Genomic DNA, 27,034 nt, shown 5'->3' with positions numbered 1-27,034 from the left:
CAAGATGACCACAATGCCAGCAAATTATCTGTAGGATCTGCTACAAAGTTAGCTGAGGTTCTGACCATTTGAAAAACAACTGATGAAACTCTAACACACACACACACACACCCACCCCATTTATTGTTATAAGAAAATCTTCAATATTTAGAAAGAAAGACAACTTCATACTTATAAGCATTTTCTCACAGTGCAGACCTTCCATTTTAGAAAATGCAGTAACTAGATGGAGTCATGTTTGTAATTTTGAACAGACGTATTTGTATTCATAGTTTATACCAATTAGAACAGCTATTCTTCTGTGGAACCACCACTCAAAAGATGACATGATTTGGAAGAGTAGGGGTGGAAATCTAGCTCATGATTATCAAAACTAAAACTTCAGCTCTGCTTTGAAAGTCCCAAGTTCTGTAAATTATATGAAGAGCACCATTTTCAAAATCCCCAAGGCCAAATGGTAAGAAGGAATCTCTGAGAACCTCAATTTTCACTACTTTTCCCAGTGTTGTGGGGTCTTCCCTTTCCTGTTTGATGAATTAGACTCCTTGTACTTATTTACAGATTTGAAACAAACAAAAAACTTTGCCCACGCAATATGCAATACCCATGAGACACAGCTAAGGCTAGTGATTAAGATAAGCAAATCTAACCAACATATCATTCTTGACCTCCCATACATTAAAAATAAAAAACAAATAACAAAATCCAGCCACAAACCAAAACAACTTCCAGAGATGAACAGGGTCTTAGCTTGCCATTTCAGAGCTCTTTCTAAGTATAGTTTTAGGTAATTTCATAGCACCAAAAGGAAAAGCATCAATGAAGGTACCTCAAGAGTTCTTTTTTGCACACTTAAGAACAGATAGATAGCTTGTGTTATACCACTGATTTGCACAGCATAACAATGTAGAACACTTGTGCAACTGCAGAGACATCAATCGCTGGTTTTATTTAGAAACAAACACAAGGGGGTCTGAGTCAAGCTGTCACTGCCAAGCACCACTAATCCATACCCAAAGTTGAATTTCTCACTCTTCTTTCTCTTCCCCCTCTTTATCTGAATCCAGAAGATTAATAAAAAATATTAATTTCCCTAAAACTTGATGTGTTTAAAATTCAAGTCTCATTCTTGTGTCTCAGCCCATTTCTAATTAATATCTGTTTTACTGTTTACATGTTTTCCATTTCACTGAGCAAAACAGATCACTGATCTGTCCATCTTCTTCCTAATAAGACATGAAGGCAAAGAACAATATGATCTTCTCATTTATTTAATCACCCAAAATATTATGACTTGCTCCCTGTCTTTAAGATACCATTGAACTTTATTCTGGTTGGAACATTTTAATAATAACAAATATTGAGATTCCTATAGTCAGCACATATTCATTAATGCTAAATCATTTAGCAGTTTCTTGTAATTATATGAAGTGTCCAAAGCATTGACCACTGAAGGAAATTATAATTAAAGTGATTAAAATTAGTTAGGAACTGAGATAGTAATTAAATTCCAGTTGCTGAAACATTAAACTGCACTGAAATTAAACACTATCAATGCTTCCTCCAGAAAGGAGAATGCTGGTAGCATTTCTTTTCTTAGTTATTCAAAATTTAAGCTAATCTTTATGGTAATATTTTTCTCTTTAATAAAAATACTTGAATAAAATTCTTTACCCAGTCAAGTTTTTTCTAAGATGATTATCCTTCTATTTCGTATTACCCTACTAATCCATATTGTTTAAGTCTTCCCTTTAAAAGAGAGACCTGGTAGCAGGCCTGGTAAACTCCATGGTCTTACCACCGGCTGCAAAACACCACAGTGATAGAGTTAATGCTGAAAGCAAAGCAGTTTCTCAGTGACCCACTCCTTTTCTCAACTACGTGGTAATGAGTAATACTCGTCCTTATCTTCATCTTGCCAGACTTACTGCTGTGAAGATCTGTTTTCATTTCCCCAGTAAACATCCTCAGTAAACACTCACTAGCTTTCCCAGTCTCCCTCTGCTTCAGTAATAAGTTTTCTTGTAACACACAACGGCTCAGGCTGCCACAGTAGACTGAAGGCCTTTCCACACAAAAGCGAGGACAGGATAGGCAGCTCTGATGGGAGGAAATCCAAGGGCAGCTCCCAGGCACAAAAGCAACTACAGTTAGATTTCTCTGCTTTGCTGAGAGAACAAGCTAAAATTTACTGGCTTTCAGTGAATAACCTCAGTCCACTGAAGCAGCTCTCATGTCCTCCTCCACATCAGGCACCATGTGCTCTCCTGAATGTTTTTTCCAGGAAATAGTTGCATTTCCAAATTGAATCTGCTCAATGAAGGATTCATTCCCATATACATGGAAAGGAATCACTACTTCTATAAAATATGAGTGCATCCTTATTTGTGTTTCCAACTGACAAGTTAATCCTAGCTATTATAAAACTCGGTACTCTGATCTGAACCTCTGAGAAGAAAGAGGTGACTATATAGAAGCCAATGAAAACATTTTATTTTCCAAGTCATTACAAAGTAATCTGTCATTTTTCAAGAAAAGTCATCCCATCACTGCATAGACTAAAAATGGTAAGTTTCATATAAACCCAAAAATTAACTGTCTTCTAAGACTTTCCACATTAGTGTTAACTGCCTGTAAGACAAACACAAAACGTGCAACTCTTTATGCTACTGGGCCATGAGAGACTAGAATGAATCTTTATGAGTAATAAAATCACTTGAATGTTATTCTTGTGACTACTCATGGAAATATTGATTCACTGTCCATTGTTAAAATAATATTGACAAAAGATTCATGTTCAGGGGAGAAAAAAAGTCTTTTCCTCAACCTCTTTCTCAGTCATGAATAAAAGAAAAATATAAGAAATAATACAACCCCAAATTAACCATCTTGCACAAAGCTTACGATTTGTGTTTAGTTCCTGTATCAATACACTAGAAAATCTGGTCCAGGCTGTAGATAATTAAGTTGAAAACACACTAAAGTGTGACATTGATGGAGAAATTAGCACAAGTCTGCTTTGAGGATTTTTGTCATGATTTCTTGAGGAATAAAACTCTTTTCAGTGATACAACTTTTGCAACAAATTGATGCAAACTTGTCTGGAGTTCCCACTAAGTCAGTAAAATGGAGGCTGGACTGATGAGGAACAACCAGAAGGTTTGGACAGCTATGGAGAAGTTTGCAGAACATTTTTTTTTCTATTCCATGCGCGTACTGTGCCTTATCACTGACTTGTCCCTTGATTCAAGCTTTTGATTTTGCACTTGGATCTCCCCACCACTCCTTGTCTCCTAGAGCCTTCTCCTTCCTCATCATTTGCTCCCTAAAAAACCCATCAATATTGTCCTTCTTTCCAGCATTCACTCACCAGGAGCAAAGTGGAAGCAAAGCAGAGGTCTGCTGCCTTGGATGAATCAGGCACAACCAATTCATTCACAGAGTACACCCAAGGAGAAATCAAACTATAACAGCATTATGTAGCTGTCCTGGGAGTGATTTTGTGATACATAGAGCTGTTCACGCTTACCAGCTGACCAAAGACTCCAGAAAGCCTTGTAAAAAAGTGCTAAAGCTAAACTGTTCAGAAGGAATTAACTTCTGTAATGTTTATGTCCACAAAGGCCTCTAAAACAGGTCAAGTGCTGACCAAATTATGGGTTTTTTTGGCATTTCTTCAGTGGGTCTAGCTGTCATTTAAATGTTCTCACCTCAGCTAGATTTGAGTGTATTCTCTTTTCTTAGCACTGCTATCATTTCAGAAAAAAATATCATGAAGCTTAAAGCAGTTCTTGTGTAGACAGGTTATGCACAAAATCTTATGTGGAAGAAGGCAGAAACTGCTCCATTTGAAACAAGAAATCCCTACCACTTTTCCAGATAAGGTTGCTTTACTTAGTGAGTTTACATGCATGAGTTTACGGTTCTTCACCAGCAGATCAGCTTGAAATTATACATCAGGCAATATGACCCATTTGCTGTTACCGTGCAGCCAATGAAAAGGTATTCAGATACTATTGATGGTTAGTGGTTACCTTTCCCTCTAATACCAGCTCAAAGAGCAAAACATGGTGAGAAGTTTTTCTGGCTTCTGGATGCCAGTCCAAACCTTTTGGAAGCTCAGCTGTCATCTTACTGTTTTGGAAGGAAGACATCCTCCCATACTGAAATCGGACTGGTTTATAGTGTACTCTCTGCTAAACATTAAGCTGTGAAGAACAGCTGATTCTTTGACAGCTACATGCACACACCAAACTTCAGAAAAGTTTTTACTCTACTGGCATGTTTTGCAACTCCACTTTTTGCTTTAAAGCTAGCAAAGCATTTAACAGTTTCAGTGGCAGATGACAACAGCATCCTTAATACTAAACTATTATGAAAAACTCTTTTATCACCATTACAGATGGATTTCCTATACTCTAATATCAAAAACAGCTTATCTACAGAATCCAATTTCTAGTGTTACTACAAACTTTGTGGTAGGATCCCTTCTCTCCTGGGAGAAGAGAGATTCTATTAACTGTGTTGTTGATTATCTTCTATATGTTCCTTTCGAAAAATTATGTGCAACTCAGTTTATGGAAACGATCTTCAGTGAAATTCAGTGGCTCCTGCAGTTGTAGAAGCATTCCTGCTTGAAACAAGATGTGTCTGAGTGATAATATACCTTTACCTTAGGCTAAGGACCCTAAAGCTGGTATAACAATGGCATAAAAAAGAAGCCTTGCTAGTAATAAACTTTCATGTTTTAAGCCTGCTAACTTGCATTGTTCATATTGGCTTAGGCTGTTTTGTACTTTTGGAGAAGATAAATTACTGTCTATGAAAAAAAAGCAAATAAATGTTCATGCGGTACTTTGCCAATAAATCTTTTCTACTATATTTTGTATTCCTTAAGTAGCTTCTGTAGAAAATCTAGCATAGTCATAATACATCTGACTCATGATATTGAATAATACATCTTGATTAGTTTGAAAACCAAACTAATTCTTTCTGTGATGTTTTCCTCTATCATATTTTCCCACAGGTCAAAGGATGCAAAAATAAATATATTTCCACAGACACAAGCTGAAATCATTTCAATGACTGTACCTCACTTTAGAGCTGTGCTCTCCAGAGGTTTGCTCTGATCACTGAAACAAAGCAAAGACACTTTGACTATTTCCAGCTGTTGGAAGAACAAATGCAAACTCAGTTTCTTTGTAGCAGCAGATATTATAATAGGGAAGAACATTTTGTAAAATGATGGCTTTAAAAAAAGCTTCTGTCTCCTTAGGTGTCTTCTTTATGTACTCAGAATTATTTCTGGCAGCTAACTTTCTGATACCTTATCTATGTTTGGGTAAAGAAAAGGCTAAGATTACTCACTATTTCCTTGTAATGATCACAAATGTTTCAAGTACAGCTAAGTTTTAGAAGCGGGTATTTTGGGTTTTGGCTTGTTAGACAAAGAATACTTTGGATGTGGTGAAATTGCAAAGTTTGTCTCTTAGTCACATTTGTGCTGAATAATCTAACAAATAATTTTCCTGTTCAACTCTGTCAGAAGCACAGTGCTCTGAAAAAATGAAATGAAATTATGTTGCCTATCATAAGCAGTGAGCCCTCTTTCTTTCATGGGGTGAAGGTTCAGAAGCAGCAGTCCATAGAAACACATCATCAGCGAAGCTTCCATAGGTTTGTTGCTGCCACTGAGTCCAAGAAATAGTATTTAGTCAATGAACTTCCATGAAGGTCATGAGATATCTGTGGGCTTATAGGCCAAAGCCAGCTTCTCTTCCTATTCAACAAGGGTTGAGTGTATCCCAAAGGAAATGACAGACATGTGTTGCCTGGAACTATTTACTTGTACTATTAATCCACCTCTACTTGTACCCTTTCCACCACATAGCCTCCCAATTTGATACAGCTTTTTTTTAGTATTTTCATCTCTAGAGATTTCATTCATTCAAATAAAGCCAGCCTGTGGACAGACATTTCTGCTGGATAAGGAAGAAAAATCCAGTAGCTGTTAGCCACAAACAGAAACAAAGTTAGAAGTTTACTTTCTCTCACTTAGATTTCTTTTGAAAATTCAGACATGGGTCAAACCTCTTCTGCAAAAAAAATGCAGATCCTAGAAAACCTTTTATAAATAAATAATTTAGGAGAATATTTCCATAATCAGGACGGTCAGACACATAGGTGCTGCAGCACTGCCTCAGGAAGATGGCTGGAGAGCACTGGTGAATAACTGTACAACAAGGATCAATCACCAAGCCTGTCCTGAAGAAACCTTGGGATACACACAAATACATGCAGTGCTGTAATCCACTCCACTGACTCCTGCAGATCTAGTTACATGTTAGAGGCAGCACCTCAGCAAAGAAGTCAGCACTGAAAAACCCATAGGACACTGAAGGAATTTCCATTGGCTACTCTTTTTCCCATGCCCTCATCACAAGCCTGCTCTGGAAAGTCCTCAAGATTAAAGGCAGCCAGCAGCATAGCCATCACTTGGCTCAGCTGCTTTGGGAGACCTAGCCCAGTTCAGACACTGGACAGAATCTGAGTATAACCCAGGCACCTCTGTTTAGAGAGAGACAAACACACTCTCCCAGACTGTACTTCTGCATCACCAATATACTGTTTACGCATACTCATACTTGTGGCATTTTCTGAAAGTCCCAAACCTTGGAATCATTTTCACTTTTCCCAGACACTGTCTTGGCATCAGCACCAGATTTTGAGCGTGATGAAATTTCACTTATCATTCTTAACTGATCAACAGTAGATACGAAACATCATTCCTTACAACTGGCAACAATTCTGTGCTATATTCTCACTTGTAAAACAAGCATTTAACTGCATTTGTGTCCTACTGGCCTTAGATCATGGTATTAAAAAAGAAGGTGCTATTCTAGAAAGAGGAAATTTGGAATGAACTTTAAGCTATCCGTACTGCAGATTTGTAAAGAGCTACTGATCATAAAACATTAACTAAGTTTAAAGAATTGTTCATTATCACTATTAGATATAATTCAGAACATACATACTTAAAAAGATCTGCCATCATCCTGCTGAAATTGCATCTAAGTAAAAATCCATCATCCTCATTATTCAATCCACAAATGTCTGAAGTGATGAATCAGAAACAGAAGTTTGTAGCAGCAGTGCTCAAGCTGTGAGTTGCACCAGCAGCCTCCTCATCAAACGTAAATCACTGCTGTGTTAAACCAGCTTGAGGTATCATGACTTGACTGAAGAAGTAAGAAAGGAGTCATTACTGCACAGAATAGGTAAAACACACAAATGAAACAATGTCTGGAGAAGTTCAGCCTTAGAGGTGCAATAAACTTGAACTAATTTCATTAAATAGAGTTTGGATCTTTAGGAAAGGAAGCAAGAGACAGTGTATATATTATAAGAACGAAGGGTTGAAATTACAATATATTTTCTTTATTTTTTTTTTCCTGGCACCAGCTCTTGAAGAGCTTTAGTCACTGCCAACCTTTCCACATGAGCTCAGAAAGCTGTCATAGCTTCATGATTCCATACTTTAACACAAACACTTCCAGTTCTCCTAGTTCTAGGATATGGTGAGTCTCTGATGATTTCGTTTGAAGTGCATCTGAGTTTGTTAGCTGCCACAACATCAGTGTGTTTGCAGAGAGACTGAGAGGTCTAGGGCTCACATATTGCCTCAGTAGCTGCGGGGTTTGATACACCCTTATGTGGCCTAGACTTACGTAGGTAGGTCATAGGAATGGGTGCTACCCATGGTAAGACAGAGGTGACATTTCAGAGGGGCATGTTTTTCAGGGCACTGACCTACACAGGTGCCAAGATCTTTTCTGTCCAGATGTTCTGTTTCAGAAGTGCTACAATTACATGTTATAAGGCTGTGAATCCTCAGTCCAAATGCCTTTGCAGTGCACCTCCTCCAGCAGCACTGGTAAAGCTCTTGAAAATATTTCTCATTTTTGGCCAGGCCTTCTCAGCAGCTTTGCAGGTCAGTCAGCTGAAATCCCCAGCCTGATTCAAGAAGCATGCTTAGCAAAACTCTGAAATGTGGGGCAGCTCATAAACAAAGCAAGCAAAAAGCAGTCTGCATCATATCCTTTGGATGAACACAAATGAAGCAGACCATTTCAAAGATACCCAGTCTAGTATAATTTCTGTTTCTGTCAAACCAAAAGGTCAAAAGCATGTCTACAGATGATACTGCATGTTATCATTACTTAAACCACCATAAAACATGGGACAGCTGGCTCAATGCTTAAAAGAAATAAATATTATGACATGAAATGCTAACATTGATTCTTATCTATGAACATGAATAATGCATTGCATATACTCATCCAAATCTAGAAGGCAGGAAAGATGTATCTGTTAGAAGGTGAAAGGATAAACTTGGTAACAAAAAAGTAGTAGGCATGATAGAAGGGAGAGACAAGACAGGGAATAGAGTTCCTGTATTCATTGAATACTGCAATGTAAAATCAATCTGAAAGCATTTTGATATTCAGAAAAGAAGCTACCCTATATTTGGCATAGTATAATGTTACATCTGAATGTTGCTTGCAAGTCTTTACACTTATTATCCTATCTACTTTCACACAGAGTAATCCCATTTCCCTGGCATTTGAAAGAACAGGAGCACTGAGGAGCAGTGGTTCACTCATTTACACAGATTCTTATTGGCTTGTAACCTATCTATGCAGTACTTAGAAGCAATACTGCAATCATCATATACCAATAAAACACTGTATATACTTATTGAAGGTATTGGTTAAAGATGATTCCTATTCAGGCAGCTGTAGAGAAGGTGACTCTAGTCAGAATGCAGGGTTTGCATGGAATAAAAATTACAGCATTGTGTTCCTTCATTTTTCTAACACAGCTTTAAAAAAAAAAAACATTGTGTCTGTACCTGCTATATTTAATAAACACTATTCCAGCTAGACAACTGCACTTGCATAGGTGGCAATGAAGAATAAAGAAACAAAGCAGACTTTGGTATGACACGAAAGATAGCCATGAGAAAATAGTTTTTTTATTTACTACCACTTGTTAAATATTCTGTCATTTAAGAACATTAATTTCATAGATCTTACTTTTATTCTGCTGACTAAACTTGTTTTCTTTCAGAGAAGGCAAAGAGAAGCAGGTAATAAGTAACAATCACACCTTTCTCCTTAAAAGCATTTTATATGTATAAGTCATACTAAAATACATTTTGAGTATGGAAAGACAACATTTAGAAGTAGAACAGTTGCAAATGCAGGCCAGTTAGCTGAAGATACTGTGTTCAATTAACTAATTTCATATATACAGGTCTAAAGAGATTATTTTCAATAAATAGGCAAAGTCCATTTAGTATAGAAAACTATTTTCTTTCTAAGAGATGCAAGTACACTAGTAAGATCCACTTTTCCTATGAGAGCGTTTCCAGTTAACATACAAAGTCCCTTTATAATTTGGAGCTTTTTAGAGAAATATTTCACCAATCTTAATTTGCTGAATTTGCATGGTCACAGTTACTTCCTCTGGCACTTTCCTTGCTTTTGCAGGAATGGTGCCTGAGCCATTACTTAAAGGATGATGGCAGCACAACATGGAGATAGAAGCAGAGTTATTAGACTTTCAGCAACAGCAAAACACATTAACTGTCCATCTGAAGTTTCCCATCAAAAAAGATTACTGTCAGACACCACCCTGTAGTGGGAGTTTCCAAGCCTCCATAGGCTTCACCCATTACAGTCTCCCCATCCTGTTGGTTGCCTTTGACAGCCCACAGCTTTGCCTCACTTGCAAAGAGCAGACACATTAGGACAATCCTAGCAACCTTATGGCAAACCTGTCTGTGTACTAGCAGTTAGCTCTATTCCAACTCTTGCCATGATTACAGATCAGCAGCCTCCACCATCTCTGGAAGTCTCCAACAGCTCCCTTCCAGCACACACCTTCCCATATTCCTGGGGACACATAGCTCTATGATTTCTCCAGTCTAAAAGGAAAAATGATCTCCAGTTTTCACCCTGCTCCACATGAAGCTAAATGCTGAGCTGCTCCTTATCTACTTGCCACTCTGACATTTAGCCTGTCCTTCTGCAGGCATGCTGGAAAGTGCATTCTACTAGCCAGGTACTCAACTGAAAACATCCAAAGAGCAACGCCAGCCAGGATCGGGCAGGCAAAAAGGAGAAAATTGATGGAAGGAAAAATCTCTTCACAGCCATGGAAAAGAAGTGAAATATGATAGCCATATGTGTGAGCCACTTGGATGTCAACTGTGAGATAGGTAGAAGATGAATTTGAATGCTGGCTTAGCCAGAATTCAGCTAAAACAGAGCTGTCTCATGATGGGCCTTTATCTCTCTGATACTAATCAGAATTTCCACCCTGACACACAAAAGTAAGTGAAAGTTCAGCAAAATCTCCATGTTCTTATGGAAACTTCAGATTGCAAAGAACTTAAAAGATTTTGTAAAGAGGAATTTATGATAAAATCTATTTCACTGGAAAATTCTGATCAGCATCTACAAAATGTCCCTGCTTACCAAAAACACAGTTTAAGCCTCATATATATGGAAACCTCTTACAGTACAAACCAGTAATAAACAGTGAAAAAAAACAGCTATTATCTCCTACGTGGGAGTTACCTTCATTTCTTCTAGTAGCAGTTTACATTCATCATGCAGCTGCTGCAAGCAAGATTTGCAGTTTGAGATGCATCATATATTCGGCAGCACTGAGATCACAGTGACGTGCAAAGCAAGGCAAGAGAATCACCCCTTCATCCATTCCAAAAATACTCCTCTTACAGCCGGCAAGAGCACGCCTGCAGCTGATCCATCCACCACCAAAAAGACCCAAGTTGTATTTCCAACTGCTCCATTTTTCCAAGGCTGAAGGACGTCACAGAGACAGGTACACCACTAAAGTTCCTAGCTGCTCATTTATTTTTAAACATTGATGTTATTTCTCTCTGTAATAGCTTCAGAGTCACACAACAGACGAACAGGCACTCACCCTGTTAGTATGCGTAAAAGGCTACAGAGGCTCTGTGAAAAATTCACTCTAGCAGAAGCAGAGACACAGGAATGATGATTGTAAATATAACAGAAAGAAAATCACACTTGTACTAAAGTGGATCTGAATATATACATCTATATATCTGTATGCATGTGGGAAGATGGAAAGCTTGGGTGTTCAGAGAATTGTATTTTCTTCCTAGCTAGCAATAGAGTCTTTCTGCTATATTGCTTTTCACCTAAATGTCTGGAGGTATTTTATCTAAAAGACAGGCATTATAATTTCCTTGGAAAAGGCAGAGAAACTCAGCACTAGCAGAGTGCATGACTGTTTAAATTCACTCAGCAACCCATTATAAGAGCTCAATCTACAATTACCATCTCCTCATCCTCAGGCCAGTGCCCTGTCTAGTAGCAACACTGCTGCTGCATACCAGACCCCAGCAGTGTGGTGTATGAGGATCAGTCTGGTCAGAAGAGATCACAGCCCAAAGGTGAAGGAATGGTATTGTGACATTGTACTGCTATTAACTTGACAGTACATTTCTGTTACATAAATACACAGGCAAAGAATTCCCATGAAGCCATACAAGTCTTTGTTTTCACTAAATAACATGCATGACAGGAAATTCTGTCTCCTTTATCAGCTCTGGAGAAGTCCAGAATCTATTTTCTGGCTGCAGTTACTTTATGATCACAGTCAATATGACAGTGACAGCCATGTTACATTTTATCCTTGCAATTGTGAATACTTTTATCCCTGATTATATTTCAATACATTTAGAGTAGTAGTACACCCTATGCTGGTAGTATTGAAGACTGGCAGACACAAAGATGAGATGCAGACCATAGTAGTGTTCTGAATACTCTCCAGATTTGTAGCTGTTTCTATTTTAGACATCTACTGCTCTGCTAGACAGAGATAAAGGCAACAAGTGAAATGAAACCTTTCCCCCAACATCTATTCCACAAAGTCTTGCAGGACTCTCCAGAATTGAAATTGGTTTAGCTCTTTTCCAGTTTTACTACCATAATGTGCTCATTTAATTTATGACAGAAATAGCATGTTTCAATTATCATCATTCATCATGTTAGCTTTTTCTACAGTTTCATTTGTCCTCTTTCAACTCTCCATTGAGTTTGCTTAAGCTATAAATACAGATCTCCTGGGATACTGGATCTTGCCCTCTGAACAGAAATTTCAGTGACTCAATCTCATACATATTTTCTCCCATTATCTTCATCATGGGCAAATGTTCATGCTCATTCCAAAAGGTCAGAAGGAAAGAAGCTGGGACAAGCTTTCTGTCAGAATTAGGTCAGAATGCTCTTTTCTTAGATGTCCTAAAACAAAGGTGAGTTATCTATTAACCAGAGACTGTTTGACTACTCCCTGGTTACAACTAAATCTTTTGAAGCCACAGAGATGTTGGGCAATTCCTGCCCAAAAAAGGAAAGTTGCTAATCAGAAGAGTGGTGCCGGACTGACTGACAAGTCTAATGACTTCATTTGGCATTACTAACTTGTAAGCTAGTTGACGCCTTTTTGAATTGGTTTTACTAATGGATATGTACAGTGCTGGAGTCAAGAATGTCATTCTTCATTACAACAACTACTAACCTGAGTAATAGAATTGGAATGGACAAAGTCTACAGAAGCACTGCCTGCAGGGACACACACTATCCAGAAGGTACCCCATATCTCAGCTAATCAATACATTATTGCTAAGGGGTAACTTCCTATTTCCTATTTGTTTGAAATCTGAAATTTTTATAATTAAAAAACTCAGCGACTTATGGTCCTCCACTGTCATTAAGTTCTTTACACTAAACACTGGCAAGATAATGAGATGTTCTCCCGAACAGGTGGTTATGACTAACTGGATCATGCACTGCCAGTGGGTGGCAGCTTGTAGAATGATCTTGTGAAAATTTAGAAAGTGAAACTATTCCTGGTGGGTCAAAACTGTTGCATTTAACCCCCTTTTATTTCTGACTCACAGTGACTTCTGACACTTCCAAGAATATCTCTTGCAATAAGCCTGTAAAAAATGTGAATTCCATCAAAATCCTGCTTATTATCTCAGTTGAGCAATAGCACAAAGCAGCTGCATACTGCAGCACCATACTACTTTGCTTCTGGTAAATAAATCCAAGAGTAAATATTCCTGCGGTTATAGGCCTTTTTAGGAACATGCCCTTATCTTCTATGCCTGGTGTTACAGCTACATTGTTTATGTAAGAAAATGACAAATCAGTAGCTGTGTTTACCTTTAATAAATTATTGATAGCTCTGTGAGGAACCCAAAGTGGAGTGCTAGTGCTATTGAAGTATGCAATCTCTGCTCTACACTGAGCTCTACACTGCTGCCAGTAATCCTCCAGGTTAGAGTCAAGGTTCTGGTTACAGACTATGTAGTTCTTAATAGCTTGAATTCCAACAGCTTTCCTTCTCTGATCTACTGTACAATCTGCATTCAGAACTAAAATGTTTCAGGCAACTGTGCTAGTGATGAGACTTCAGAGGGTGTGGGACATGGGTTCAGGCTGCTCACAGAAGCCAGCTCTCCTGCCTGGTGGCAGAGCTGGCAATAGGAGCATTATTCATGCTTGATAATGATCAGATGTGTTTTCTACTGTTGGTGAGTATTTCTTGTTGCTGTCAGGGTTTAGTGGCTGATGCTATAAAAGGATTACAGAGCATACACTCCATATAATGGTGAATGCTTCTGACTCCAAATCACATGTAACAAATCTGAGCTCTGCACTGCTGGGCACAACATGCCTTTGCAATCCATAATAAACCACTTAAGCACCTGTCAGAGTAGTTAAATAATCAAAGTGAGACCTGTGAAGGTGATTTGTGGATTTTATTCTTTCTTCTCTTTGTACCTGGAGGGATCAGGTGATTTGCCTGGCTTGAATCCATTCATGCAATGATTTTATACCCATCTGCACTCACCTGACTTGCTGTACCACATGGCATGTGTGGATGAGCAGCAGCCAGATATTGCATGTCTCTCTCTTAAACCATGGGAATATAAAGAAGCAGCAGATGCAAGCTGTTCTCACTGTTTTCTTATACTACCATCAGCTATTAGACAATACTCAATGCAGCTCACTTTTATATCTAACGCATACTTAATTAGAATTAAATAGAATTAGGTCTTTCCCAGTTGCTTTAATAGTCAATATAATTATTTCAAATCTTGACAGGAAAAAGACAAGAAACAGATGCTTTCTTTCACTTAATTTTTCTCTGGAGAAATAAAGAGTGGTTAGAGATTTTTATGGCTTCTCACAAGAACAAAATATGGGAAAAGTAGCAGATTCATGAATAATTAACATTAATTCAAAGAAGAGTTCAGTATTCATTTTAGCAGAAAATACAAGCCAAACTACTTCTTTGAAATTTTCACAGTTCCACCTGCAAGTACGTGCTCTAACTACTGAGTGCTTGACAGTCACTAAGGCACTGACTAACACTGAAAAAATAATTTATTTCTCCTCTTAAGTCACCTTTAGAAGATGGAGTACCACACACTTCTTTTATTTACTCTGAGTGGTGTGAAACCAGTAGGGTGTATTTTAAAGCATTACAAAATGTTTATATGCATTCAAAATAGTCTTGTGAAGGAGAAAAATCTGTAACACTTAAAACACCTGACTCACAAGCTGAGGCTTACAAAGTAGTATGGAAGAGGGAATGAATATCTTGGTTCACTGTTTAAGCAGGAGTCGTTAATTGTCCTTATAAGAAAAGGCACAGCAGAGACAGTTTATCTCAGCAAGTTCCATACTACAGCACAGTGCAAACATCCTCCTGCTTAGATGAACAGACTATTGGGAGCAGCACATTTGAAGACAGAACATAAGTCACTGTTCCAGTTCCTTCTGTTATGTTTGCTAAGAAGGTCTCTTTCTTTCATTCTCTCCTGCACAGTAAAGAGGTCCCCTTTGTCCTTTAGCTCTTTATTATCTTAATGTCTTCAAGAATGGACCAAAGAAGCTTTCTATCCATTTACAATCCTTCTCCAAGCAATTACACCATTTAATATTATTTTTACTGCAATGAGTTTATCAAATGAAAGACTGTATAATTATTGAGATATAGAAGAGAAACTCCAGCTTCAAGTTTTTCTGGGATGTTCTGCTGGAGCAGGCAACCAGGAAGCCTAGACTAGTTTCCTTTCCTCAGAGATACTCATATTTTAACAAAATGCTTCAAGAATAAAGTAAAAATAATAAATAAATAGTAATAAAAGATTGCCCTGATTCATTAAATGTATTCTGGAATATATCTAAATACCAATTTATGAAAAGGGACAGATCAAATGAGAAGATAAACTGACATACATTTCTCTGAAGGAAGATCTCTGATCTATATTTTAAGGCCTGTTATTATTGCACACATAAAACTTTGCCACTGACTCTCCCAGGCATTTTTATCAAGGCAAAACATCCACATGGGTTGGTATATCACCACAGCAAGATGAATTTCAGTGTTTATCAGCAGTGGGTCCCTGCCCACTTACTGACAAAAAGATATTTATGCTGCAATTGCAAATTCTGACTGTCATAACGATGTAATGAAGTACTGTGCACACCATGATCAGAACTTAATGAAATGGAGAGAGACAAAAAATAAGTTTAGGTTATTTATTTTAAAAAAAGAAATATTGCTTTTTCACCAAAATGCCCCAGCTTGAACGATTCAAGTTTAGATTTCAAATGCCCCAGCACTTTGGGACTCAAATTGCTATGACCTGCTAGAGGCAGAATAAACCATCTGGATATTTAAAAACAAAGGGCAGGCTATCATCAGGCTCAGAAATAATTCTAGTTCTCTTGCACAGATCGAGGAAAGCTTTCAGAAGCCTCCAAGGACCAATAAGGTATTCTGGAGCTTAAAGATGAAGGTCAAAAATATCAAGCAGTAGAATTCCTTTCTGGTGCAGCTAGAGCCTTGAGTCAGCCTAGGTATCTTCAAAGAACCTCTTTCCTAGCCACATTTCTATTCTGTTAAAAATATTACTTTAGACTCAGCACAGAATTATTAGAATGAAGAAATAGTTCTGAAAAAGTCATAGAAATGAGACTAATTACTTATGACATAATTGCCAGTATAAGAAGCTTCTTTCCAGCCTGAATTTACCTTCAAGTTTATTTTTGGAGGCATGGAGATTTATAACACTGTGGTCATCTTTGCCAGGTTATGACTGGATGTTTCATTAGCCACATAAATGTCTAATCTACTTCTAATCTTGCACAGCTCTTGCCACAGTGTTGTTTTATGACAGTGAGTAACATGAGTTATGTGTTGTGTTTAAAATGGTTTGGGGCTTTTTTCAGTATTTAATTACTCTCCTTTTAATGACACATTAAGTATTTTAAATGAGGACTGGTTTATTTAATGTAAATAAATATGTCCAGCCATGTGCCTTTCTTTTGAAAGACTGCAATTTGTATTGATTTAAATGTTTATGACCAAGAACAGACTATAATATGGAGATTAAAATGTCAAGTTCATTTCACCGTAATTTTGTTCTTAAGTGTCACATTATGAGGCAGCTTAAATGCATATGAAAACAAAGGATTCTTTCAGGAGAACCTGGTATCTCCCTCCTGCCTCACCACCACAATTCAACTGCTTACCTTAGAATCCCAGATCAGCACCTGTCAAGTCCTTTTGCACACCAGTAGGACATTAATGAGAGCTGAAGGTGCTGTCAGCCTTGCAGAACAGTTCAAATAAAGTGTGATGCTTTCTAAATAAGTCATTATGGCATTTAATATGGTGACTTCTGAGTAGTCATGGACAGACTTGTTTCACTCCACTCCTACTTCACTTTGGTCAGACTTTAGCCATGTTTGGCCAGGAAGCCACATAGCCATCTTTCAGAGCTCAGTGTTCAGGCTCAAAAGGCTTTCTAAGAGTAGCAGTGGCCCAGTTCTGCTGTCACAGCTGTTCCACTGCTGGGCTGACAGTTGGCCAACATTCAGCCCATGCAAAACACAAACACTGAAACTCATCTGGTTCCCCTAAGTGTCCCCTTACTGGATCAATGTTTAGAAAGATTGCCTATGCCAAAGATTCACCAAGATTTAGGACTCAACTCAATCAGGAAGAAATTCTCTTTTCTTTGGTGCAGTTTAGCATAGAATTGTAAGGGATTTACAGGTTCTTTTGGGCAGCTTCTGTCCAGGCTATCATGCAGATGGGATACAGGCCAGCCAAACACTTTTGCTGCAGGTCTATGTTATTACACTCATCAAAGATAAAATCATTCTGCTCTGTTTTATTTAAAGTGTGAATCCTTCAAATGGCCCAAGTTTTCAGTCACTTGCATGCCAAGTGATGTCTGTCATGAGCTGATAACTGACTCACAGCTAGGGTTTCTTTCAGACATTCAAGCCAAGCCAAACTTTAGACTATATAATGTTTAGACTGTTGGAGCTCAGATTCATTCTTTGCTTACAAATCAATAGGTTTATAAAAAAATCTAAACATACTTTGAAAGGTCACGGTTAAGATGGAATACACAAAGAAAGATGAGAAGAAATAAAAGAAGGCTTCTGATCTCTAAAGCATCAGCCATTATTTGAAATTCTGTACAGGGGGTACTGTGTACCCTGCATGGACAGTTAGCCAGTATTCACCATGGCAGTCCATGGCCAAAATTAAAGCTATTTCCTGTGAAAATGGCTCCTGAAGATTAAACTAACTCGCCTCTACCTCTGACTGCCCAGTTGAGAATTCTTTGATTAGCTCAGTGCTTGGAGAAAGTGAATTAAGAGGTTCCTAAATCTAACACACATTTTCCCTTTCATAGAACACTTAGGATTGGAAAGGACCTTACAAGACAATCTAGTTCCAACCCCTCTGGCATTGGCAGGGACACCTTCCACTAGACCAGGTTGCTCAAGGCCTCATCCAACCTTGAACACCTCCAGAGAGTTTACTTTCATCCCCTTTATTTTCAAGGCATAGTAATAAGGACTGTGGTCTCTAATTTGGAATGAAGACTGCATTTTCTACAAAGGATACATATTTCAAGCAACAATCAAGAGGGCACAAGAAAACTCTTTGAAGAGTTTCTCTTTCTCCTCCTGCATTTATGGCTTTAATCCATGTTGCTCTGATTAGCTGCACTGCAGAGTGAAAGCAACTAAGTGACCAAATTACTAGGCAGAGAGGAAAAGGATGGAGACTGCACATTTGCAACCAGAGCAGGATCAATACACTGCATGGGCAGTTCCATCACACCAGCTCACCAAGAAGAGGACTTTTTTGCAAGCTCCCATACAGTGACATCCTATGTTAGATTTTCACTATTTCACATTTCATCATTTCACATTCACACAAAAGATAAGCACAACCGTATAATCCAGCACATGTCAAACACAGCTTCATGTCTTTTCCTTATTCTTAGTAAAAATATTTCACCCTTAACAGTTTTTTTTTACTGCATTATGTTTGTCAAAACATCTTGTCAGCTAATATTATCTTACAACAGCTCTGTGATCTCCACATATCAATTAACTCCAAGCCAGTATGACTTCCTGAAAAAAGTCAAAGGAGACTCAGTAAAATGAAATTTTCTTTCACTACAAGAAATGTGCTATTGTTCAATGCCAGTAGGTGGAAATGCTTAAGAAGAGACCTACAGTTTACAAAAGAACCACAAGTGATTGTTCCTGTAGAAACATTTTGATTTTTTGCTGTTGTTAGGCCATGCTACAGGATAGAACCATGTGTTTTATCTCACTGAAAGTCCCAGTGCAACCACAAGCAGAAAATAAGCTGCCTGCATGAACTGATAAGAGGGTCATGAATAGTAAGAAAATTATATCATGTATGCTAGCCTGCCAGCAGACCATGAAAACAAGTCAGAACTTCATGAGTTCTCACTTTTAAACTCATCCTCCGGTGATTTTGTCTGATATTTATCTAATTCGGTGGTAGTTACTTCTCCAGTAGTTCTAGTCCTCTCCTGAGAAGATACTAACAATATTAGCTTGGAGCACAGAAAAGTGCTGAGCTTTTTCTTTTTGATATCAGCAATCCAATGACCTTGTTCAAGCAGCTTGAAGGAGTCTGTTTATAGCTATTCATTGGTGTTACTGGATGGGGATGCTTTGTATTTGTACCAGGAAAGTGTGCAGACTAGAGTCATTGCTGGAGCTTCAGGAAGGTGATGAGACTGCCTTCTGAATAGTAGTGCCCTGTCCTCTCTTCACAGCTCCAGGGAGCAGGGGGCAGGTGGGAAAAGAGAGCCAATAGTCATGAACCACGTGATCAAAACATAAGAGGCAGGTAAACAGGAAAAAAATGCATAGCTTAGATAAAACGTAGAGAAAAGGCAGAAACTCAGATGTAGCATCTCCATACTCTTCTTTCTCTTGTTTTGGGGAAGATGGATCAGCTTTGAAGTCATCTGTGCCCCTCCTCGATGCTACCACTGTGTCGCCATATACAAAGAAAGAGAACTTGCTGAGATTAGCAGGTCATCCCTTTCTCTTTGCAGGTCTGTTTAGTGCAGTGTTTGGTTGCAAACTACATACTTTGTGAAAGACAGGTAAGAGTATCAGAGCAGAAGACACAAAACAGTATCTGTCCATCTAAAGCTACTCCCTTTAGTGAACTTGTAGAACAACTGTGACAGGAGCCATGCAAGATGGCAGCCTAAGGGGAACCTGTGTACCAAAGCGGCCCCACGGGTTTTGATAAGTGCAGTTTGCATTAGAAGAGCAGCAAAACTGTCCCAGACACCTTGGCTTGCCTTTAGAGAGGATGTAATTTGCCATACTGTGAATTCCACTCTAGCCTGTGGTATTTTCTTTTTTAATTCAATTGCTTGGTGACATTTTTATAGGGAGACAGCATGAAGTGGGTCCATCAGCTTCCCAAGCATTTTTAAGCTGAGAACTACACACACAGACATGCATTTATTTCTCCCACTGCTGGAGACAGAGAGGCTGTTATTTGCTCTCTCTTTAAGGCAGGGACATACTTTTTTCCCCAGACTTCCAAAGACTGATTTTTTTAATGGACTTAAACAAATAGTCCATTAATCTCTGCCCAAAAAAGTTGAACTGACATCATCCTCACCAATTCTGCTTCTGAGATGGGTATCAGTAACTGGTCATTCTGAAAGTCTTTAGCATAGCTCTAGCAGAACTGTACGACTAAAGGAGTGTGTGAAAACATGTGTTTTATTGTGGGAAATGGGCCTGCAAAATTGAAATCTGGAAGAGAATTTAAGAGCCAGGTATAACATAAAAGACATAATATTTTACTTTACTACATTTTACTTTGAAAATGCTTTTTAAGTTCTATTTACATAAAAATGACAAGTACTGAAGCATGAGAGGAAAAAAGATTACACAAAACTGCATATGTTTGCAGCCCTCTTTTGGCAAGTTCAAGCTGACAACCTTAGCTTTTAATCCAATTCTGTGATATATTTTTCTTACTCTGAAAAGAGAAAAACAAACCACACGTTTTTAAATACCATCACTGGACAACTGAAAATTAGCATTTTAAATGTCTTTTTTTTTCCATTTCTCATCATAGACATTGACTCTTTTCCTGAGGTTCAGGGTTTGTGTTGTACACATTCACAGGAAACTAGCCTCTGCCTAACTGTGAAGTTTAAAGAAACTCTAACCTCGTGTATTTCCAAAGTCCATGGAATTTTTTCACAACTCTCCCTAAGCCAAAGAGGTTTTCTATGAAGGACAAAAATCTGCTAATCAGCATTAATGGAAAAGAAAGGAAGAAATTTTGCAGATCACACTGTCTGTGGATTTTAATTGTTGCCCAGTGGTCCTTAGAGAAAGAAGGAAGACTTCAGAACAAACACTTGTGCCAAAACAGTAGCAACTTTTTGTGTCATCTGTAATAAGCAATAAAATAAGTGTAGTTATGCAGCTAATGAAGTTTCTTACAAAAGTAGACAAGAGTTTCATCATTCTATCAGTTTATTTTTAATGATTAACTGTGTCTACAAAATAGCTGTAGCAAGAAGAAAATAATCTAGTGCCAAAGAATTAGAGCCTCGCTGATCTTCTTTGAGCTGCATATGCATTTTACACATCACATGAGCCTATGTAAGCACCCATAATCATACAAAAACCTTCCCCTAGCCCACCTCCCCACTCCACATCTTGGGAATGTTTTAGTACCAGAGACAGTGTCAGAGAAGTGAGATGTTTCTACAGTTGCATCCAATGACTTTCTCATTGCTTCCTGCTTTTCATATTACTGTCATGAGACAAAGGCTTACTGGTATGACAAGAACACGTGTATCAAATATGATAGCATGTTCATAATACTCTTCAAGTCAGAAGGAATAAGCTAAACTATTTCTGACACTATAGCCTTGTTTTAATTCAGTAATTTGCTTATTTTTGTGAGTTATCAGAGTTTCTAATTACATCAATTAATTAAGAAGAATGATATAAAACTATATGTGGATAGACTCATTTAAATTATATATTGGCTCATCCTCCCACACCCAATTAGGAGCAGGCTGTGTTGTTATTCACTGGTGTTGCAAAAGTGCTCTGGAAGTGCTTGTGCTGTTTCTGAAATCAGATCAAAATGCCAGTACATATTTTTAACATCACTTTGCAAAAGAATAAAAGAAACACAGCTCTGTACAAAACTGAGCCATGACAAGATGACTCATTTTGTATCATTTATATGATACAACAAAATACCTTTTAGAAGTTCAGCATATTTCAACATTTTAACTAGTCTAAGAACATATGAAGGTGTTCTCCATGTTTCCTCAAATGTACATTCTGTGTCCAGTCTTGTGCTGCTTCAACAAGCTCCCAGCAGAAGTATACTGAACAGCTACAGAACATCCTGTCTTGCTGTACATCATTATTGAAATAATATCAAGTAGAATCTCCAGGCTATTAAATTGACTTTTTCATTGAAAACTGTGATTAATGTGAACAAAAGCAACTCTGCATTGAACACTATCTGCACTTTCCTGACCAGCTGTTTTGACTGCACTATCTTGAAGTGCTACCTTGAACTTAGCAGAAAAAGTCACCTGTGTTTCATAGTACCCACTCTCACTTATCCAAAGTAGGTGAAGAGTTAAAATTCATGTCTGGGTTTCAATACTCTGTTTTATTATAGCACCTGCCAGTGAAGAACTCAGAGCAATTTATGAACATTAATCAACTGAGCCTCATGATTATTCAGCCAGTATGTTATTACACAGACTGGTAAACAGAGATGTGAAAACACATCAGAGATCTTGGTATGGCTGTAAGAGATGAGCAGTAGCTTTGTCTCCCTCTTTGTCCCCAAGCCTGAGGAATTGATGCTTTAGACAGACAAGGCAGAGAAACAAAGTCAGGAATTACAAACAAAACTCAAGTGTGTTTATGTGGAGGCCAGTAAGACTGCTAAGTGTGAAGGATGCACATCCAAAATCAAAGGCTGCTAACTGCTTTTATTAGCAGTGAAAACTCTGCCATGAAGAGTGGAGGCAGAAAAGTTGGGACTAAGCTCATAAACTGAGTGTTTGTTCCTCTTCCCTTCAGTGACTCCATGACACGGTATCATGTCATTCTTGTAAATGTTTCAAAGAAAACTTTTTGAGTGATAGTGTGCTGCTCTAGTTCCTGCTGTTAGAAACGGCTATACAAACATCAGCCATACTCTCCTCAAATAAAATTCAACCAGAGCTTTTGTTTACATGGTTTGTCCTTAAAACCAGCACTCCCCTGCAACTTCCAGCCATAGCTGCCTTATTAAAAGTGAACCTTTTATTTTAAACATAGTACATTCTGTAACAGGAAAATCAATATACAGTAACCCAGAGTGCTGCAGACAACAGCTGCCGGACATAATGTGATGACAGAAAGTTGAGAACAGTATTTTGGCAGTTATAGGTTCAGCTAATCTTTCACTTTTTGTTTTTAATGGCAGTGAACGACAAAGATCTGAGATTTCTCCCTACCTGGTGACTCAAAGCTACACAAAATGAGGAAACTAAGAAACCACTGTTTTCAACATTAAAGGCTATTCTCTAAAAAATAATCCAGTTTTCACTTATTTTTTTCCATTATAGAATACTGTAAGAGGGCAGCTCTTCCCAGAGCTACAATGAGATGTGTCTGCTGCACAGGATAAGAGGACAAACATAAAGATCTTAACAGAGATTTTTATTTTGATTATCTGTTACTTTTTCTTTATTTACAATTAGAAACAAACTACTCCATATATGCCATCATTAAACACTGACCCCGTGAATAAATTATGGATTTTCAGAACCTATCTATTTGTCCTCAGAAGGTGGGAGGTGATTAGTTTTCTAAAATGCATGTGATTCACTTCAATTACAAAACAAACACATTCCCTTGGTGAGCAAAAGGCAAAGGGTCCTAGATCATTCTGTACTGAAATTGCTTTTTTTTCCACATCCCACCGAGTATATTTTTCTCAGATAATGAAACTGGGTTTTTAAAAGGTTTCCAGTCCAGATTTATGTGGCAAATGCTTTAATTAAGATTGATATGTTCCATTTGTTTAGCTTTCAGATTTTGATACGGGAAGTTTTAACTTGAACTGCATTGCCCTCTAGCGCTGTGACGGGGCCGGCGGCAGTGATGTCACCAGCACATGCAGTGTGAGCACAGGCAGCCAGCTCATGCAGAGCTGCCTAAATGCTGACAAACCCTTCTTGGAGACGCATGTCACAGCAGCTAGACAGGGGCATCCTTCCAACAGAACCACAAGTGCACAAGGGAAAATAGTAAACCTGTCTTTTCTTCCAGGGACATCATGATCGAGACAGCTACTTTCGGGCTCCAGCCAAGACTCCTGCCTGCTAATTTCTGTTTAAATGAGTTCGTATGAGAAATTATGCAAGTTTGCACAGCTTATTATTTCTGACAGGCTTCAGAGGACTTCACGCCGTACAAGTTTCACATGCTCGTGGCCGACAGCTTGCTGGAGAGATGAGTTCTCAATCTAAAACTGTCCGGGGCTTTGCAGCAACTTCTTGGGTAGAGAGATAACTTTCAACAGAACTCAAACCATCTGTGTGCTGTGCAAGGGATCCAATCACAGCTTGCTATGGAGGATGATTTTTAAGATGACTACCTACCTTGGTGATAAATCCAATTCATCAATACCTGGATATTTGAAAGTATCTGCACTAAATAATGGCAACCTCTCTGCAAACAACTCCAATGAGACAGCAAGCAACCTGGATTCACCTGCCTTGGACATCAGTAGGGCAATAATTGTGGGACTCATCCTAGGTGCCTTTATACTCTTCGCTATTATAGGTAATATCTTGGTAATTCTCTCTGTTGCTTGCAACAGACATTTAAGAATCCCTACAAACTATTTCATAATTAATCTGGCAATAGCAGATTTGTTGCTGAGTTTTACTGTCCTTCCGTTCTCTGCCACACTGGAAATACTTGGCTACTGGGTTTTGGGGAGGATATTTTGTGATATCTGGGCAGCAGTTGATGTACTGTGCTGTACAGCTTCTATTTTAAGTCTGTGTGCAATTTCTATAGACAGATATATAGGGGTGCGTTATTCCCTCCAGTATCCAACTTTGGTAACAAGGAGAAGGGCAATTTTAGCTCTCCTAGGTGTCTGGGTCCTTTCCATGGTAATTTCTATTGGGCCTCTTCTGGGCTGGAAAGAGCCAGCACCCAAGGACGATAAAGAATGTCGTATCACTGAAGAACCATTCTATGCTTTATTCTCCTCCTTGGGGTCATTCTACATTCCTTTAATCGTCATCCTCGTGATGTACTGTCGGGTCTACATAGTGGCAAAAAGGACTACTAAAAATCTGGAAGCTGGGGTTATGAAGGAAATGTCCAACTCTAAGGAGCTGACTTTACGGATCCATTACAAGAACATCCACGAGGACACACTAAACAGCACCAAACCCAAAGGTCACAATCCCAGGAGCTCCTTAGCTTTCAAACTTTTTAAATTTTCTAGAGAAAAAAAGGCAGCCAAGACGCTGGGAATCGTGGTTGGCATGTTTATCTTGTGCTGGCTACCTTTCTTCATTGTCCTGCCACTAGGTAAGTTGGTAATCCAGGGGTTGTGAGGGGAGGGTGAGGAGTAAGGTTAGTTGTTTACTACAGAAATATCACAGAAAAAAAAATCAGACGAATGCTAAGTAGATATCATTTTGAGAGCTGCAGTGAAGAGATGAAAAGGAGGGCAGTGAAAGTAATTTGCTTCTGATGTTGGCTTTTTCAAAGTGTCATGGTGAAACTTTACAAAGCATGCAGCCTGAAGAAAGCCTGCTCCTCTGGTAGTTCTTATCAGTGACTGGGCAGATGTCAGTCAAATCTAGGGACAATATCTTCAGAGCTTTTATATATTACATCCCCCTTTATGGTCTTTGTTTGAATTTAATTTGGTTTCAGAAACAGTTTAATAGAATGCTTTAAGAAATATCTAGATAAGAGCACAAAAAGATTTCCAGCACTGAAATGTTCTTAGTTTAGTTTACTGTTAGATGTTTGGACTGTAATACAGTAGGTCTTCTGGCATTATTAGGTCTTTTAAATGGAAGTGAATCTGCAGTAATGATGAGGTGCAAAACTTCTCTGAGCTTTGGGAAATGAAAAAAAGTTTGTGTTAATTTTCTCTTTCTGTTTACTTAGTTACCCTACCAAAACATTTCTGAGTAGTACACAAATATTTTTACAGGCTGATGTAGAAAACAGAGTACATCAACCTGGCCACTGAAATGTGAATTTCATACTGAAATGTGATATAGTTTAAATTATACTCCTAACTGCAAGACAACTCCTTAAGCTATTGCAGGGTGACTTATGGTACCAAAGTATCACAAACTTCAAAACCTTTACAATTCAAAATCTGCATAAAGCTAATATTAAGGATATGAAGAATTCCAAATAGATGGAAAACTGTGAGCAAAGTTCTTTTCACCTATTAATGTTTGAATCTTTGTGCTGGCTCTTTAACAAAGTTTGTAACACAGAGCAGGTTTCCACCTGTTGCAAAAATACTTGTGGATATAAATAGGTTTTCGCCATGTGGTATCAGTAGTAGTACTGGATGTGAAGCTAGTAGGTCATGATCCCCTGATAAAGTAGACTCTTTTTGAGACTCAATTTTGAGTTAAGAAAGGAATTGTGGGGTGAAAAAAGTAAATGTGAATGCAGTACAGCATACCTTCAGCTCACTGAAGCCAGCATTGCTACTGACACTATTGAACAAGTGTAGACTAGACTTCCAAAGGCTGCATGGTCACAGGGCAGAAGCAATGTGAGAAACAATTAAGTTTCTTGAAAGAGTGTCAGTTTTTCATTTGAGAAGTTATTTCAAAATTCCTGAGTTTTTTTGAGAGTTGTTGCTCAAGATGCTGGAGTGTAGAATTTATTGCTTGTCACAATATGATTTTGTCTCTCATATAAATAGTGTCAAAAGCGTAAGTGAGGTGAGTCTTCATCACAGCACTTTGTCTGCTGGCAGAGGTGCTGGGTGGGCTGAGGGGCTAAACCCACTGACCTGACTGTGATTAAGTGCCTTAAATCCCAAGATGCTCACTTCAATGCTGTGAGCACCTGGTGACCACAGAGATGAGGTTCAGAAAAAGTTGCTATTATGTCACTTAGAAGTGTGAAAAAAAAACAACAAAAAAACCCAACAACATCGTGGCATTACAACACAGTCTGCTAACTCTCTTATCCTCTATCTAGAATTCCCCCCAGGCCATAACTCTTAATCAACAGCCTTTAGTCTAAAAAAGAAGAAGAGAAGATATACATTGTATACAGTACAGTATCCAAATGTATCTAAATAGTAGGTACCCTATCTTTGTGTTGCTGATAAGAAATGTATTTAACGCACTCCAAAACCTTGTACATTTCATCTCTGTGCATCAGTGTAAAGTTAATTAATGATAGAGATGACTAAAGCATTGCTCACTAAAACAAGAGGGGAAAGGGCCTTTTCCTGACATGCATAATGAAGGTGATCT

At 38.3% G+C, this 27,034-nt stretch overlaps 1 protein-coding gene across 1 annotated transcript in view; it reads left to right on the top strand.

Annotated features, from left to right (window-relative positions):
* Positions 1-10,805: 10,805 nt before the first annotated feature.
* ADRA1B (adrenoceptor alpha 1B) overlaps positions 10,806-27,034 on the top strand; it is a 29,812-nt gene continuing 13,583 nt past the window's right edge. The window contains exons 1-2 of the mRNA XM_064161772.1: positions 10,806-10,911; positions 23,820-25,100. Of these exons, the coding sequence (XP_064017842.1) occupies positions 24,128-25,100 (973 nt within the window). The 5' untranslated portion in view covers positions 10,806-10,911; positions 23,820-24,127. The remainder of the gene's footprint in view (positions 10,912-23,819; positions 25,101-27,034) is intronic.

The sequence above is a fragment of the Pogoniulus pusillus genome, chromosome 22 (genome assembly GCF_015220805.1).
Source record: "Pogoniulus pusillus isolate bPogPus1 chromosome 22, bPogPus1.pri, whole genome shotgun sequence".
Lineage (NCBI taxonomy): Eukaryota > Metazoa > Chordata > Aves > Piciformes > Lybiidae > Pogoniulus > Pogoniulus pusillus.
Note: the sequence above shows the minus strand (reverse complement) of the source record. Positions and strands in the feature narration are given on the sequence as shown.